This window comes from Euleptes europaea, chromosome 5 (genome assembly GCF_029931775.1).
Source record: "Euleptes europaea isolate rEulEur1 chromosome 5, rEulEur1.hap1, whole genome shotgun sequence".
In the NCBI taxonomy this organism is placed as follows: Eukaryota; Metazoa; Chordata; class Lepidosauria; order Squamata; family Sphaerodactylidae; genus Euleptes; species Euleptes europaea.
Genome location: NC_079316.1, coordinates 55,828,536 through 55,843,723, shown reverse-complemented (window position 1 = coordinate 55,843,723; position 15,188 = coordinate 55,828,536). Strand labels below are relative to the sequence as shown.

At 41.1% G+C, this 15,188-nt stretch overlaps 1 protein-coding gene across 3 annotated transcripts in view; it reads right to left on the bottom strand.

Annotated features, from left to right (window-relative positions):
* The window catches only part of NEURL1 (neuralized E3 ubiquitin protein ligase 1), a 178,344-nt gene that overhangs the window by 13,189 nt on the left and 149,967 nt on the right, over window positions 1-15,188 (bottom strand). For all 3 annotated transcript variants that reach the window (XM_056849839.1, XM_056849840.1, XM_056849841.1), the window contains exon 4: window positions 2,035-2,715. In XM_056849839.1, the coding sequence (XP_056705817.1) occupies window positions 2,035-2,715 (681 nt within the window). The remainder of the gene's footprint in view (window positions 1-2,034; window positions 2,716-15,188) is intronic.

The following is a 15,188-nucleotide window of genomic DNA, read 5'->3' as shown; positions in this document are numbered from 1 at the left end:
ATAGTAGGAGGCCTCACATTCCCAGGCAATGGACCAGGGCTAGTGCTACTATTGTGCCTAAAAAGACCTAAAATGGCATTTGGCATCTTCAGATGTAGATACAGTTTGTGTTGTCACCCACTGACTGGCACCCAGTGGAAGACTGAAGGGCAGCATTACAACAATGCAGTGATGTCACCTCCAGAGCAAAGCTACAAGTGACATCATTGAATCAGCACAATGCTCTAGGGATTAATTGGAAACTCTGTGGTTTTATTATAGAGTTTCTGATGAATCATAAAGCATTATGCTGATGTGATCACATCATTTCCAGGGGCGCCCTGGAAGTGACATCATGGCATTGCCACAACTCTGATTTTTGCTCCATCCTTCCTCCGCCACTGCCCTACTGAGAAGGGGCCAGGGTCAGAGGGCTGCCGGCAGGAGACCTCTCGTACCTTCTGAGGCTCTAAAGTTATCAGAATAGGACTCCTGGACTCTGCACAGCTTGATTGGAAACAAAAAATGCCAACTTGGACACAATTCTATACCTAGACTAGTAGCTTATCCTCAATAGTAGCAAATTCCTTCAGGCAAAACGCTCCACAGATTATAGATTCTGAAGATTTATGAAAATCAAGAGTACAGGAACTCTCAATCCAACCCAACAATTATTTCAGACACAGGAGTTCCTGCATGTGCTGTCTCCTAAATGTGCAACTCCCTCATGTTTAAAGGCTCCCCAATTTATATAATTACTTTACAAATCCACCCTGTTGCTTGTATAGAGTTGCCTATCTGTGAATGTAAGACTACACCTGACCGACTTAGCTAGTAACTACTGATATATTTGTTTTTACTAATCCTATCAAATTTAATTGATTTTAACAACTAAAGGAGCAGTGAATTCTAAAAACTAATGTGGGGGACCCTCTCTTTGGACTATTATACAATTTTTGGACAGTATTTTTCACCAAGAATTCCATTGCAAGAGATTGGACCGTTAATAGATTCTTGTGGAGGAACAGTTTATTTGAAAGGCTGTTCTTAGTTCCTGAAATCAAGGTAGCTCAATTGTTCTGCTCTTTCTTGCAATAAAATTACTATGTGGGAGAACCTATAAAACAATGAAGACTAGATTCTTCAGGGTAAGCAATTTGATCTTACAAATCATACCCCTTTAGTAACTATCCATTAACAATGTCATTTATAATGGTACATAGTCTGGTGTATCAGTTAAAGTATTGGATGAGGATCAAGGAAACAGATTCAAATTCTCACTCTGTCATTAAGCCTACTGGATGACACAGGGCCAGTAACTAACTAACTAACTAACTAACTCTCTCTACCTACCTACCTACCCTATCTATCCATCCATCCATCCATCCATCCATCCATCCATCCATCCTACCTCAAAGCACTGTTGTGAGGACAAAATGGAGGATGGTAGAAACACATAGGCCGCTCTGAGGAGGATAAAAATGTAACAGACTATAGATAGCTCAGTTAGTTAAATATTAAATTGCATGACTTGATTCTTTTAAGTGTCTGTTCTTCAAAGCAACATGAGACAAAGCTTAGATTGCTTACTTCCAATGAATCATGCTTACAAGTTTTATTAGGGTAGGACAGAACACTGTAATCCAATGCTGAGTGTAAGATTCCAGTGCTATAAAACCAATTTAATTATTTTGGGTGAGGAATGTGTGCATGTTGCCCAAATGAAGCAAGCAGTCTCCTATGTTATTCCCTTTTCATTCCTTTGCCATTGGTAAAGTTCCCCTGGTGATCCTGATGGCTGGAACTGTGGCTTGCTGACCAAACAAACATACTTTCTGCATCGCCTGCCTCCAGACTCCCATGCACACCACACAGGGCTTGCCACCTCAGAATCTACTTTGCCTTTCTTTGCTTTCCCAACATTATTTTCAGGTGTTACCACTACCCTATCCATTCCAATATTTAGAAATTTGGAAAATTTCTGTGCTGCCTCTCCACAGAATTTGCTCTATGTGATCTCCCGAATGCAAAATGTACTTTAAAGACAAAACATACCCAGAACACGGATTTGCATCACTGCTCCATGTAAACCGAAGAACATCCACAGTGGCTGGGAACAGTCCACGCAGACCTGCATGCCGGCACTTGCTCCATTGTGGCTCAAATGCAGTTCACCTTCTGAATTCACCACGAAACCCAAAATGTCTCCACTCTGGAGAGGCACCAACACTCTACAAACTGCCCAGAACTCTTTTCTATCCACTAAAGACTCTGGATTATAAGGAAGGTCACTGGGCCTCAGTGTGCTAGGATCACAAGTGGTCACCCCATAGGACAGTGTTCCAGTACGTGAGGTGTTGGATTTGTTAATTTTGACAAATATAGTCTCATTGATTCTAAGGGGCCTGCTAGTAAAAACCAAAGTTCTCTCGTCCCGAGCATGCTCCAGACGAGCCACGGTCTGGTCATCCAGGATTTTGATATGAGCTCCCCTGAGCTGGTGGAAACGGAGATCACTTTCAAGCTGGGATGGGAGAAGGTGGGAATGTTGAGAGTTGAGGGAGTTCTGAGGGATAGGACACATGGCAGCCATGACATGGAAGTTCTCCTCCTGGAGGTTGAGATCGCAAAGGCTCACAGACAGTCGGGTGTCCTCAGTGTCTCTGCGAAGTGAGGGACGGCGGATAGCCGTGAAGGATCTTGGACGGAGGCAATCAGGAGGAATAATTTCACTGTCTGGAACACAGAACAAGAGAGACAAAATGTGACCCAAGGATATGGAAAGCTTCTAGGCTATTATCAGTTGCTCTAAGTGCAACACAAGGACGTGATGTCCCAATCATGTTTCTGGGCGCACACACAAAGTTTAGTCCACTGAATTGAGCTCTCTAAACATTAAAAGCAACATTGCAGGCAGGCTCTGAGTCTGAATCAGAAATCAGCAATGCCTGGAGGACAGTAGTGGCAAATTTGCAGGATTTAATATTAAGCGACTAAAAGATACATTTCTGGGGGGAAATCTCAAATCATTTCCACAGATAGATCAAAATTACTGCACAGCAGTTACTGTCATTCTAACATCAAAGAATTATTAATGGGGTGGAAGTCCACTGTTATGCTTGTCCAAAACTCATTCTCTACTGATCATGTGGGGAAAGGGAAGTTGTGTTATGAAAGTGAATAAATGCTCACATGAGAACTTGTGAGTACATACTCCCATTTAGAGGGGTGGTTCTCATCCCTCAGTGTCTGTGAGACATACTTGGTTTATAAGTGGCCTTTAATAAACTGCAGGGATTCTTTTAAACTGACTCTTTCTTAGTGTTTTTCTTTAATGGGTTTATATTTTATAGCATTTACCTGCATTGTCATTACAGTTTTATAAATTTTATTGTGCTGTATAGCGGCAGAGAATATGACTCACAGGGTTGGATCCTATGACTTCCTTCCACTAAGTTGGATCCTTTGACTCTCTTCTGCTAAGTGTCTTTTCAAAGAAGAAGCACTTCTCCCAATCCAGAATGATTCTTTATGTTTTCAGTCTTCCCCTGATGGAACACAGTCTTTCTTTGTTAGGAAACCATTCTCTGTTGGATGAAGACTTGGAGTCATAGCATCCAACCCACAAATTTAAAAAATGCATAAACATTTCACATTCAGGCTTGAATCTAATGGACTCAAATTTTGGGGGGAATCTGGATATTCCTGATATGGGAGTTCGGGAATATCCGCGTTGCCCCCAAAAATTCAGGTCCATTAGACCCAAATCAGAATTTTACTGATTTTTTTTTTTTTTGCACAAGAATCTATTACCACCAAGGTAGTAAACATTTTTGCACAACACATAAGCAGATATAATCCAGTATTATTATAACTCAGACTCCCTCAATGGCTACCTCTTCTACTGAAAAAGGAGAGGAAACAAGGCTCCTTCCATCAGTCTCCATCAGGGGCCTGAACATGGAGAAAAGAGAACAAGGCCCATTTCCTGAAGCAGCAGCTAAAACAACAGTGGTATGCCACTTCTGTTACCATGTTGATGAAGATCTATCAAGTGATGTTGATGAAGATCTATCAAGTGATTTTATTCCTGTATGACAGCGCAGGATATAAATATCACAAACACAAGCATTTATTGGCATATAAATATCTTCATTATAAGGTTGTTGCTTACCTGCTGGAAGCAGGAAATTGCCCACTGCTACAACTAAAGAACTTCCAATTTTCAAGCAAACTGGAGCAAGGGGTTAAATTCTATTGGCCCCTGGACAAGATTCCCCAACCATTCTGTCTCTATTGTTTCCTAAGTGGGGGGGGGGGTGTTCTATGCATTCTCCAGTGCAAAGAAGCAATAGCCAAACACACAAAAACAACAAATGGCCAAAAGCCTCAAAATGCCATCAGAATCAACAAACCCAACACAGCCAATGTCATGCCAGAGAATCCCAGCAGAACCATGGGCCAATGTGGCATGCCCAGCAGAACCAATATCAAACTAGAGAATCCAAGCCAAACAAACTTATGCAAAGGACACTGGTGCAAGCCCAACAGCAATGTCAAACCACAGAAGCCAAGCAGAACCCAGGGCCAATGGAGCAAGCCCAACAGAACTGATGTCAAACCAGGGAATCCATGTTGGAAAATTCCTTCCCCACTGCCACCAAAAGCATAAAATTAAAAAATCTTTTCAAAAAAGTTAAAAATTCTAAAGCAAGCCAACAGAAGACAACCCAACAAAACAGCAAAAACCTTTAAACCATTTAAAAAAGTATACTAAAACAGCACAAAACAAAACCATTTTTGAAAAGCAACAGAAAGAAAACAAAGGCTCCCTTCTCCCCTGCTACAACCTCCAGTCCAAAAATGAAACAAAAAGCCACAGAGAAACTTGAAATAATATTCTACATAATATTTTAAAACAAAGTCAACTCTGGGGCAGAGCAGTCCTGAAGATGTCCATGCACCCAATGAGAAGGAGGTCTTCCCAGGCAGGCAGGCAGGCAGCACAGCAGAAACATGCAGCACTCCTAAAAATCTAGTCCTGAAATGGAATCAGGCTACTGCCAGGGGTGCTTTTTATCCTCCTTGCCCATACTCAGAAAGCCATGGAGGGCTGTGAAGGAACTGTGATGATTAGCAGACAGTTCCAGTGCTACTCCTAATGTCTAATCACATTGCTTGGGAGAACTGCATCCTCCCCTCCCTCCCATTGCCCAGGAAACTAGTTAAATGGGAGAAAAACAGGCATGGAGCCTTAAAATTGCAGCTCCAGATATTCCTGAATATTTCTGTATATCTGGAACCTAATTACTGGTATTCCAAGAATTCCAAATATCACTCAAAATACCTAAATATATATATTTTAAATATGATAAGATATTTTTTATATATATTTGGACTAGAAATATCCAAGTACACATCCCTAGCTGCAACCCATTGCCCGCTGCCGGTAAATTCAGCAACGGGAGGAAAAGGGAGGGGAAGCCACCACCATGTGCACCACGAAAACTGGACGAAAATTGGAAATTTCTGGGTTTGTAATCCTCCCCTTATTTTTCAGTCTCAACTCCTCATCCATCCTGGCTGGCAACTTAGAATGTATTTAATAGTAGAAGATCAGCAAACCTTTGTTAATATTATGGACAGTAGGGGGGAGTTAATATTTCCTTATAATCTATCAAAGTAGTAAAAGGATGCTTCCCCTGCTCCCTTTACATGCAGGATAATAATCTCCTTTAGTGGTAACAGGTGAAGAACAGATAATACAACTTTGCTTTTAAAATGCAGGTCAGGCAGTTGATGAAAGAGCAGCCAGTAAGTAGACTGCCTTTATGAGAATACCTCTAATGAATGCACCTTTTTCAGCAATTACCCTTTCAACAGTCCTCATTCCAATCTTTTTCAAAAGTGAACACTTCTATATTTTGCCACTGAAGAAATGGAATGATCCACTTTTAGTTGACACAGCTCTAGGCCGTCAAATTACCACTGTGGTTTAATTCTAATTAATCATTTAAAGCTTCAGATCCCAAAGCATTATGATATGCTTCAGTCAGTTCATTAATACAGTTGGTTGATGCATCAGACACTGACATGGTTTGGACAAGTGTGGAGCGGTGGATCCCCTTTAGGGAACCCAGAAGAGTCCTTCTTCACTTGGTTTGCTGATGTATCAGTAGTTCAACCAGTGCCGATTCTACCATGCAGACGATCTTCAAGCAAGATCTTGTGCTTACAAGAGGTGGATCACATAATATAAGATTTTTCTCACAGTACGTCTGACCTTCTGGAATGTTCTGTAATGGCAACATTATTGAAGTAGCTGGTCTTTTGTGGAATTTGGAAGCCTGACAAATTGTACTCTCCAGAACTAGCCTGCTTTTCAACTCAGTGGGGGAAAGAGCTATTAGGTTAAAGCTGACTTATGGTGTCACTGTACCATTTTCAAGGCAAGAGATGTTCTGGTAGTGGTTTGCTATTGCCTTCCTCTGCAGAGTGACCCTGGACTTTCTTGGTTCCCCACCCCCATCCAAGTACTAACCAGGGCTGACCCTGCTTAGCTTGCTTTTCAACTTAGTTATCAGCAATTGTATGCATGGTTATGCAACTATCTGACCAAATATTGTCAAAGGCAGTTAAAAGAATGTGGATATTATAGCAATGCAAAAAAAAAGGGGGGGACAAAAAACAGACAGGGGGGGCCTGAATAGTGAGCAAAAGTCCAAGATTGTCAGAAACAAGGAAAACAGAAGCAGCAAATTAAGCATTATTATGGGCATTGAACATCAGATCCAGTCTAAAAAATTCAAATATCACACAGTAATTAGATAAATAGTAAAAGCAAATATCCAAGACAAGAGATATTTAAATTACAGATTACTGCTCATTTGCTAGTTGTACTTTCTAGACTAAATAATTGTGTTGCAACATCTAGTCCACAAAACACACATCAGATGCCACAATGTTTGTTAACACTTCTGATTATATTTAATTGCACAAAAGATGGCCCCAAGAATTCCAACTGCCGCCTCAAGGAAACTGTTTTCCATGCCAATGTTCTAACTTAGGAGTCGTACATTGCAGCCAAGGTCAACTTGAAGGACATGTCATGAGTTTTCATGTTCCCTCCATGGCGTGCGGCCAATTTGGCTCCATTTCTGAATCGAAAAAAGGAGTTTGCAATATGCTTGATCACTTTTCTAACAGTCCCATTTGAGATTCTCCAAAGCATTTACCAGGCAAAAATTAACAAATAAATAAAAGGTCAGATGATTAATATCAATGGAGGAGAGCCAAGTAGCCTAGAGCAACTTCTTCGTAAAATGGAGCATTTCAGTGATGCTTTGATACAAAGTCTTGCATAAATGTGTATTTTACAGGCAAGTTTATTGTGAAGCTTAATTGATTTGATATTTGTTTAATACGTCATGCTTTTGGGAGCATTTTTTGTTTTTACAGACTTGTATTACCAACAAGTAAAAAGAAAAAGATAAAGGCCTGAGATGAATCCTTGGCTAGCCTTGTGTATTAACATCAATTTAAATGTTCCTTGCAACAGCTGCAAAGCGGGTAGATGAAACAACAGCTCTAATTTGGTAACTCTAGCTCCCAGGGCAGGTTGAAATTAGAAGGCACCCTATGAAGGGCATCTGTAGTTATTTATGCCAAAGGATGTCTCTGAAAAGTTCAGCTATTCAGTGAATTCACAGAGCATGTTGGGATGACGAGTGTGCAAGAGGGAATCTTGGCAGGCCTAGCTGAGAACGCCTCTTCTTCTGCTGAAGGGCGTGCCTTTGTGATCTCTCATGGCTTGATCTCTTTGACTTACCTGTAGCATAACAAACTGGGACTTGTACGACTCCAGCTAAAGCTTCAGCCCTTGCTAAGTAAGGAGGGCTAAACCATCACCCACTGGCTAGAAAAAAACAACTCTTTAGAAAGAGAAAAATACCACTTACTGGAATCTGGATGTTCTTTGGAGTCTGAGCCTATTTCCTTCCCCTACCTATATAAATGCTGTAAATTAGTAAATGATGCTAAACAAATAATTAAGTTTCTACCATGTATTGAAGTAAAAGTACACTTAGGAAAAATTCAGCCTAGGGGATCACATGTTGGTAGAGATGGGGTATCTAAAATGGGCAGAAGGGCTGAATTAAAAAGTTCTCTAAGAAATCTGACATTCCTTCATCAGGTTATATTTTCTATATCAATGGTCTCAATCTATAAACGATAGCCATTTTCAGAATAATCTCCCACAATAAATCACGGTAAAACAGTACTTTGTTTACTGCTTGGCACCCCTGACCCAAAATGATACACATTTGTAGATCTGAAATCAAGTGCACACAGTCTCGACTCTGTTTCATAAGAAACTGACCCATGTACAAATCTCCATTTGGAAAGTTCTGTTTTTTACTGATGAACACTTCCATCTCATTCATAGCAGTTTTGCGTGTGCATCAAGTTTCCAGGGTACCCACAGAGTAAGCATGGATGCTAATAGCTATTCCCTGGATGAGTAGTTTAATGCTGTAAGCAGGTTGCTATGGAGAGTGTTACACAGGAATCCAAGATGACTCAAGTGTATTGGTGCACAAGGTTAGCATTCTATAACTTCCAGTGGTATTTGCCGCTTGGCTTCCCTCCTCCCAGTATGTTGGAAACAGATCATAGTCCAAGTAAAGCACGTGAAATATTCTACCTCCCACTCCCATTACCATTCCCCAGAGGTTCCAAGACTGTTTGCAAAATTATATCATACAACTTGCACAGCCTTCAGTGGCATCAATCATCCTGCACCAATTCACATATGCAATCCCACATCATTCCATCTTCACCCAGCTTTTTCTTTCCATTTATTTCACACTGGAGGGCAGCAGTATTACTAGATATAGCTTATGCTATATAATAAAACCCAGCCTCCATTCCCTGTGTTGTTTGTAAATATTAAGAACATTAGCATTGCAGTCAGCGTGGTATAGTGGTTAAGAGCGGCAGGACTCTAAAATGGAGAACCGGGTTTGATTCCGCACTCCTCCACACAAAGCCTACTGGGTGACCTTGGGCCAGTCACAGTTCTCTCAGAACTCTCTCAGCCGACGTGGAGGTAGGCAATGGCAAACCCCCTCCAAATGTCTCTTGCCTTGAAAACCCTATGGCAGGGTTGTCACACTAATTTGTTACGAATGTCGGATATGACATAAATGCCACTTGGCCATGCACAGCTCCTTATCATGGATAACTGAAGATCTGAAAGTCTATATAACCTTTGGCTAAGTGAGGAAGACAGATGGACCAATACATTGAGTGTAATCCTTAACAGATTTATATACTTCCAAAGCATCAATTTCACTGAATTTAGAAGGGCATAACCATACTTGGGATTAAATTTTTACTTATCAAAGCAGAATTATCTTGATGTTAGCTCTTCATCCGCTCACCTAGCAAGAGTGGCATTTACCCTCTCACTAAACAGGGGACTATTGCAGTAAAGGGGCAGAAGGGCTGTGCACACAACAGAAAAAACTCCCCAAAGCACTGCAGTTTCATTGCATCACGGAAACCATGATGGCATCATTAAGAACCAACAATTTGGACAGAAAGCCTAACCTGCTCCTAACCTGCCACCTATTGAGTGCTCAAGAATTCTGCCAAATCAAGCATGGGGAAATGGTAGTGACTTGACTCGGTGGGCTGGTGAATATACTTCTCTGCAAGGCTGATCACTTTTAGAATGAGAATAAATAAAGTCAGTTGGCACATGAAATGTTGTTTGGCACCTTCATGAAATAAATAAGCAGATCTGGAAGACCAGCTGTGGACAACAACAAATTTCTGTGGTCACATAAATTCACTGCTTGTGCTTGGGAATCCATTCTTGCTTATTTAGCAGCACCCACGTCTCCTTCCTATAGCTGGTTTGCTAGTGTGGAATAGAAATGCCTCCTCCTCAATTTTCACTTTCTGCACAACCCTCAGAAAAATGCAGACCTGCAAGCAAAGTGTGGCCATGACTCTTCAGCTCCATTTTGCTGGCATTATTCTCTATGCATTGGCCTGTGACCATACCACCTGTTCTGCTAAATTCAAAAGACCTGGCAATCCCTTTTCTAAGAGTTCTTTGCTGAAAGAAGGGTAATTGCAAGATAAAGAGGTAAGTCAGGCAGAAGAATAGGCAGGAGCAGGCTACTCTGATGATCTAATTTTAGTCATAAAGAGACTATGGCTAGCTTACAAGCCAATGAATAATAAAGTCTGACAGAAAGAAAAACACCTGAGAGAGATTTCCCCCAGTCAAGCATGACTATTATTAAAATGTTCTTATCCAATCAAATTGCTTGATGACACAATACTCTGCTATTCCGTCTTAGAATTCCCAAACAGGAACCTTCCAGTGCTCTCGGCTTGTGATTTACACTACATTCCTAAAAAGAGTTACTCCAGTCTAAGCCCATTGAAATGAATGGGCTTAGACTGAAGTAACTCTCTTTAGGAATGTACTGTTAATTACTTTTACTCCCAAAGCTGGCACCTTGCTTGCCTTTAACATTTCCACTTCCTGCTTTCCTTACTTGGAAACCTTTCAATCAGGGAAGCCTTTCCTAGGCACACTTCCTCCCCATCTCAAGCCTTTCCATATGTCAACTGGAAAGTTTATCCTGACTTCTTCCACCTCTTTCCAAGCCGAGAAAAATCCAGTCTTTTTATTCTCTAGGCCCTCTTCTGAGAGTTGTTATCGTTATTTCAACCTGTGCTCAGATTTGATATTGCCAGTGTAGCCTGGGTTCTGACTCCTTTGCCAAACCCACTCCCACTCCCTGGACCCCTTTTGGATTTTTGCCTGAATTGCTGCCTGGATTCCCACTTGGTTCTCTCACTAAGCTACCCCTCCTGGAACTATGAATCTCTGGATCTGGATAGGATCATCACATACTTGAACACTCATAAGCACTTCAGATGACAACTCCACGCAAGAAAGAATATAGAATGCGAGGATCAATGCGAGTCTCTCTCAGGATATGCATCGCAAGATGCTTCACAGGAATCTAGTCATCATAGATATCAGCCTCTTTTGGGAAGCCATTTACCTGAAATTACAGGTGGCTGATGGCCTGCAAAGAGCTATCAGATGAAACAACTCCCTATCTATGGGTTGGAACTCAATGACAACAATTTTATCCAAGGAAGTTGTCTATTCTCACAACAACCCTGTGAAATAGGTTAGCCTAAGAAACAGTGACTTTTCTGACATCACCCACAAGCATTATGACATTGTAAGCAGAAATCTGAAGTCAGGTGTCCCTAGTCTAAGTCAAACATACACTCTACTCACTGGCTCTCACAACTGTAGTGATGTGACTGATAATATTACAGTGGCTTAAATGTTCTGTGCCCTAACAGATTTTACCTCATGGGCAGCTGGTATTCAGATCAGGGCCTCTACAGTGAATCTTCATGGAAGACGTACTTTGTATGTAGGATAGTGCCATACTAGGCTTAAGCATTTGAAATTTAAGCCTCATTGAATTCTTTCATCGATTTTCATGGGATTTAAGAAAGACTGAGGACAAACCAGACTGGATCTAAAATACAGAAATTTAAACTTGCTTCCAAACTGTTAAATTACTCATCTTTGCTACATTTTCCTTCAACTTTTCAATATAATCTCTAAAAATAATTCCTTTGTTCCACTGCAAACACTGGTAATGTCATGTGCCACAAGATGAAGTCAGGGTACCAGTAAGCACTAGCAATGCCCCCCAGGAAAGGACTTTCATTAAGCCAATAAAATGGCTGAAATACCATTTGTTTTTGTTCTCATGTTCTGGAAGAATCAAGTTCTTAGGGATAGCATAAACATTCTGCCATCATTCTTAGATTTCTACAAACGTCATATTTGTATTATGCAAAGAAATTATTTACTGTCTCCATAAACATCCTCTGCGTGCAGTCCATCTGGCAGCCAGGAAAGAGACTTGGAATGCGTTAATTTATTTACACTGTAAACCACTTTGTAATAAATAAAAAAGCTCTTAATACTCCTTCACAAGAATGAGCCATGTTAGCATGATACTATTTTTAGGGTACCTTTTGCTGCTGGAAATCCAGTTTCTAAAAATGTGGAGGAATAAAGGGTTACGGTCCTCCTTCTTGACCCCAAATGGACTATTTGTTAAGTAGTAATAATATGTAAGTGGGTTTCGGGGGGGGGGGTGTTGTAAGATCTGCCAGAAAAAATAATGGAAAAATATGATAGGAAAAATGTGGGTATAAATCAATCATGTTGTCAGTGCCAAACTCTATTGTCATTTCTTTACTATTCTCCTTTCAACAAGATCTGTGTCACACAAAGGAGAAATGTACTAACTCGTTCTCCACATTTACCAGCACTTAAACATTCTGGCTTGGCAACAGTTCTCAACAACAGGTGGTTCTTTGGTCCAAATGAAATCAATTATATGGCATAATGTAAGAACAAAGGGAAGAGGCTGTTGAATGATCTGTCTAGCATTTTGTTTCCAACAGTGGCCTTTCACAAGATGGACAAAAAGGCAATAATCTTCTCTGTGACATTTTGTAAGAACCAGCTGCTTTCTTGAGAATATACACAACCATTTCCTTGATCATGGCTGCCTTTTTCCGGCCATATTTTTTCTTAAATCTGGGCACCTACCTTCCCCATAAAAATGTGTTATGGGAGCCTTGGGGAAGTCTTAATGTTCGTGACAATATGGGAAGGAAGTGCTCTGAATCAGACAATAGGATTACGACAAGTATTCCCAGAGGCATCATAAGGTTCCCCAAAAGAAGAATGATCTAGGGGTGTGCATTCGGGAAGGCCAAACAGAAAAAAATGTCAGTTTAAAAATGTCAGGATCAATCCTGATCCTGAAAAGCCAAAAAAATGCAGTATTTTCCAGGATCATTTCAGCATATTCGTGCCAGGTTCGGCAGGGCTTTACAGTTTAACCCCCCCCCCTTCGGCTTCAATATAGCCTGTGGGGAATCTTTCTGGGGCTCGGGGGGGGGCTGTTTTTTAAGGTAGATGCACTATATTTGCAGCATAACTACCGGTGACTCTCCTTAGAGAGCCACTGTGGTGCAGTGGTTAAAACCAGTGGACTCAAATCTGGAAAATCAGATTTGATTCCCCACTCCTCCACATGAGTGGCAGACTCTAATCTGGAGAACCAGATTAGATTCCCCACTCCTCCACATGCTGCCTGCTGGGTGACCTTGGGCCAGTCACAGTTCTCTCAGAACTCCCTCAGCCTCACCTACCTCTCAAGGTGCCTGCTGTGGGAGAGGGAAGGTTATTGTAAGCTGCTTCGACACTCCTTTCAGTAGAGAAAAGTGGGGTATAAAAACCAACTCTTCTTCTTCTTAGAAGAACACCAAAGTTTGGTAAAGATTGGAGCAGGGGGTCCAATTATATGGGCCCCCATTTCCCCTCCATTGGAAAATAATGGAGGATGGATGTGGTGCCTGAGAAATATTCCTCATAAACTATAAAGGAGCCAATTTATTTTTTTTATTCCTGAAAAGAACTTGAAAAAAACCCCATACCAGTATGGGAATTCAGGAATCCCGAAAACCTTTGGGTCCAATAGATCTGAATCTGAATTTTCAGGAAGGTTTTTTTTTCTGCCCACCCCTAGAATGAACTGACCTAATTGAAATCCTTGTGACCCTGAATCAGGAACTTTCAAGGCATAAGATATGAGTAGTTAGCTTTAAAATCAATGGCTGTTCTATCATCACAGCCAGCTTGGATCTCTTTCTCTTAAAATACTTTCTTAAATAGTTGAGTGCAATCACAGCCATTTTACAGATTTATAAAAAACTGAAATTTAAAACCCTTTCTCTCTCGACAGACTCTAAATACATCAAGCATGGACAACATCAGGATTCTACAAGACCCACTTTTTCTCCCAGACAAAAGCAATGCTTAGTTATAACTTCCTTGTTTGCTGAATGCCCAAGTGACTGATTCTTAAATGGAGGCCATCCCAGGCAATTATTCTACATACTTTGTAGATCAGCACCAATTTTGAGGACACTGAAGACACCTTTTCTTTTCACATTCCATTTTTAAATGAAAATGTGCAACTACACTGAAGGGCCCAGCTTTTATCTATGTAAGTCTTTTTAAAGCCAACTTTCTCCCATCAGGGACTCAAGGCAAAGTACAATGAAAATTTAAAAATAACATATACAGAAAAATAGTTTAAAAAAACAGCTGGCCAGCAAACTATTACTACCCCCAATCCAGTCCTCTGTTAAAGGCCTTTCTAAGTCACTCATCCTTGCACATCTCGCAGAATGGATGCTTCATAGCACTGTCAGGAATAAGGTTGCCAGCTCTGGGTTGGGAAATACCTGGAGATTTCTGGGGTGGAGCCTGAAGAGGGTGGGGTTTGGGAAGGGGAAGAATTTCAGTGCCATAGAGTCCAATTGCCAAAGTGGCCATTTTCTCCAGGGGAACTGATCTCTATTGGCTGGATATCAGTTGTAATAGTGGGAGATCTTCAGCCACCACCTGGAGGTTGGCAACCCTAGTCAGGAAGGCCATTCTACAAGATAGACACTGCTTCAAAAATGTCCCTGCAAAGGTTGAGATGCTTTAATAAGCCTTCATGAGGGAACAGAGAGCAAATTCTGGTTGAAGAAACACAATTGCCATATGGGTACCTACTGGGAGAGATGATTCGGCAGGGTAATGGATTGTAGACCACAATGAGCCTTAAGAGATGAGAAACAGAACTTTGCTTTAACCTTGAAGCTAACAGGAAATCTAATGATCTTAAAATGGCTGTGATATAGGTAGAGCAGCTAGTTCCAGATAAGCAAATGAAGTGCCACATTCTGCACCAACTGAACTTTACAGATTGTTTTCAAGGGCAGCCCTATATACAGAACGCTACAATAGTCTAGCCTTGACATTACCATTGCATGTATCCGCGTAGCCAGATCAGCTGTGTATAGGAAGCAAGCCAGTTTGTGTGAATGATGAAGCTCTTTACCATCACCCCCACCTGCTTTCTAACAGCACAGCTGGATGGTAGGAGAAAGCATTATTACTGGAGAATGCATTATTATCAGCTTTCCGACCCAACAATTCCCCTGCAGCCTCCCAGAACGAGTCTCAAGCTTTATGTAGGATTGGTAAATGATATAAACCATGCAGTAGCCTGAGGGGAAAAAAA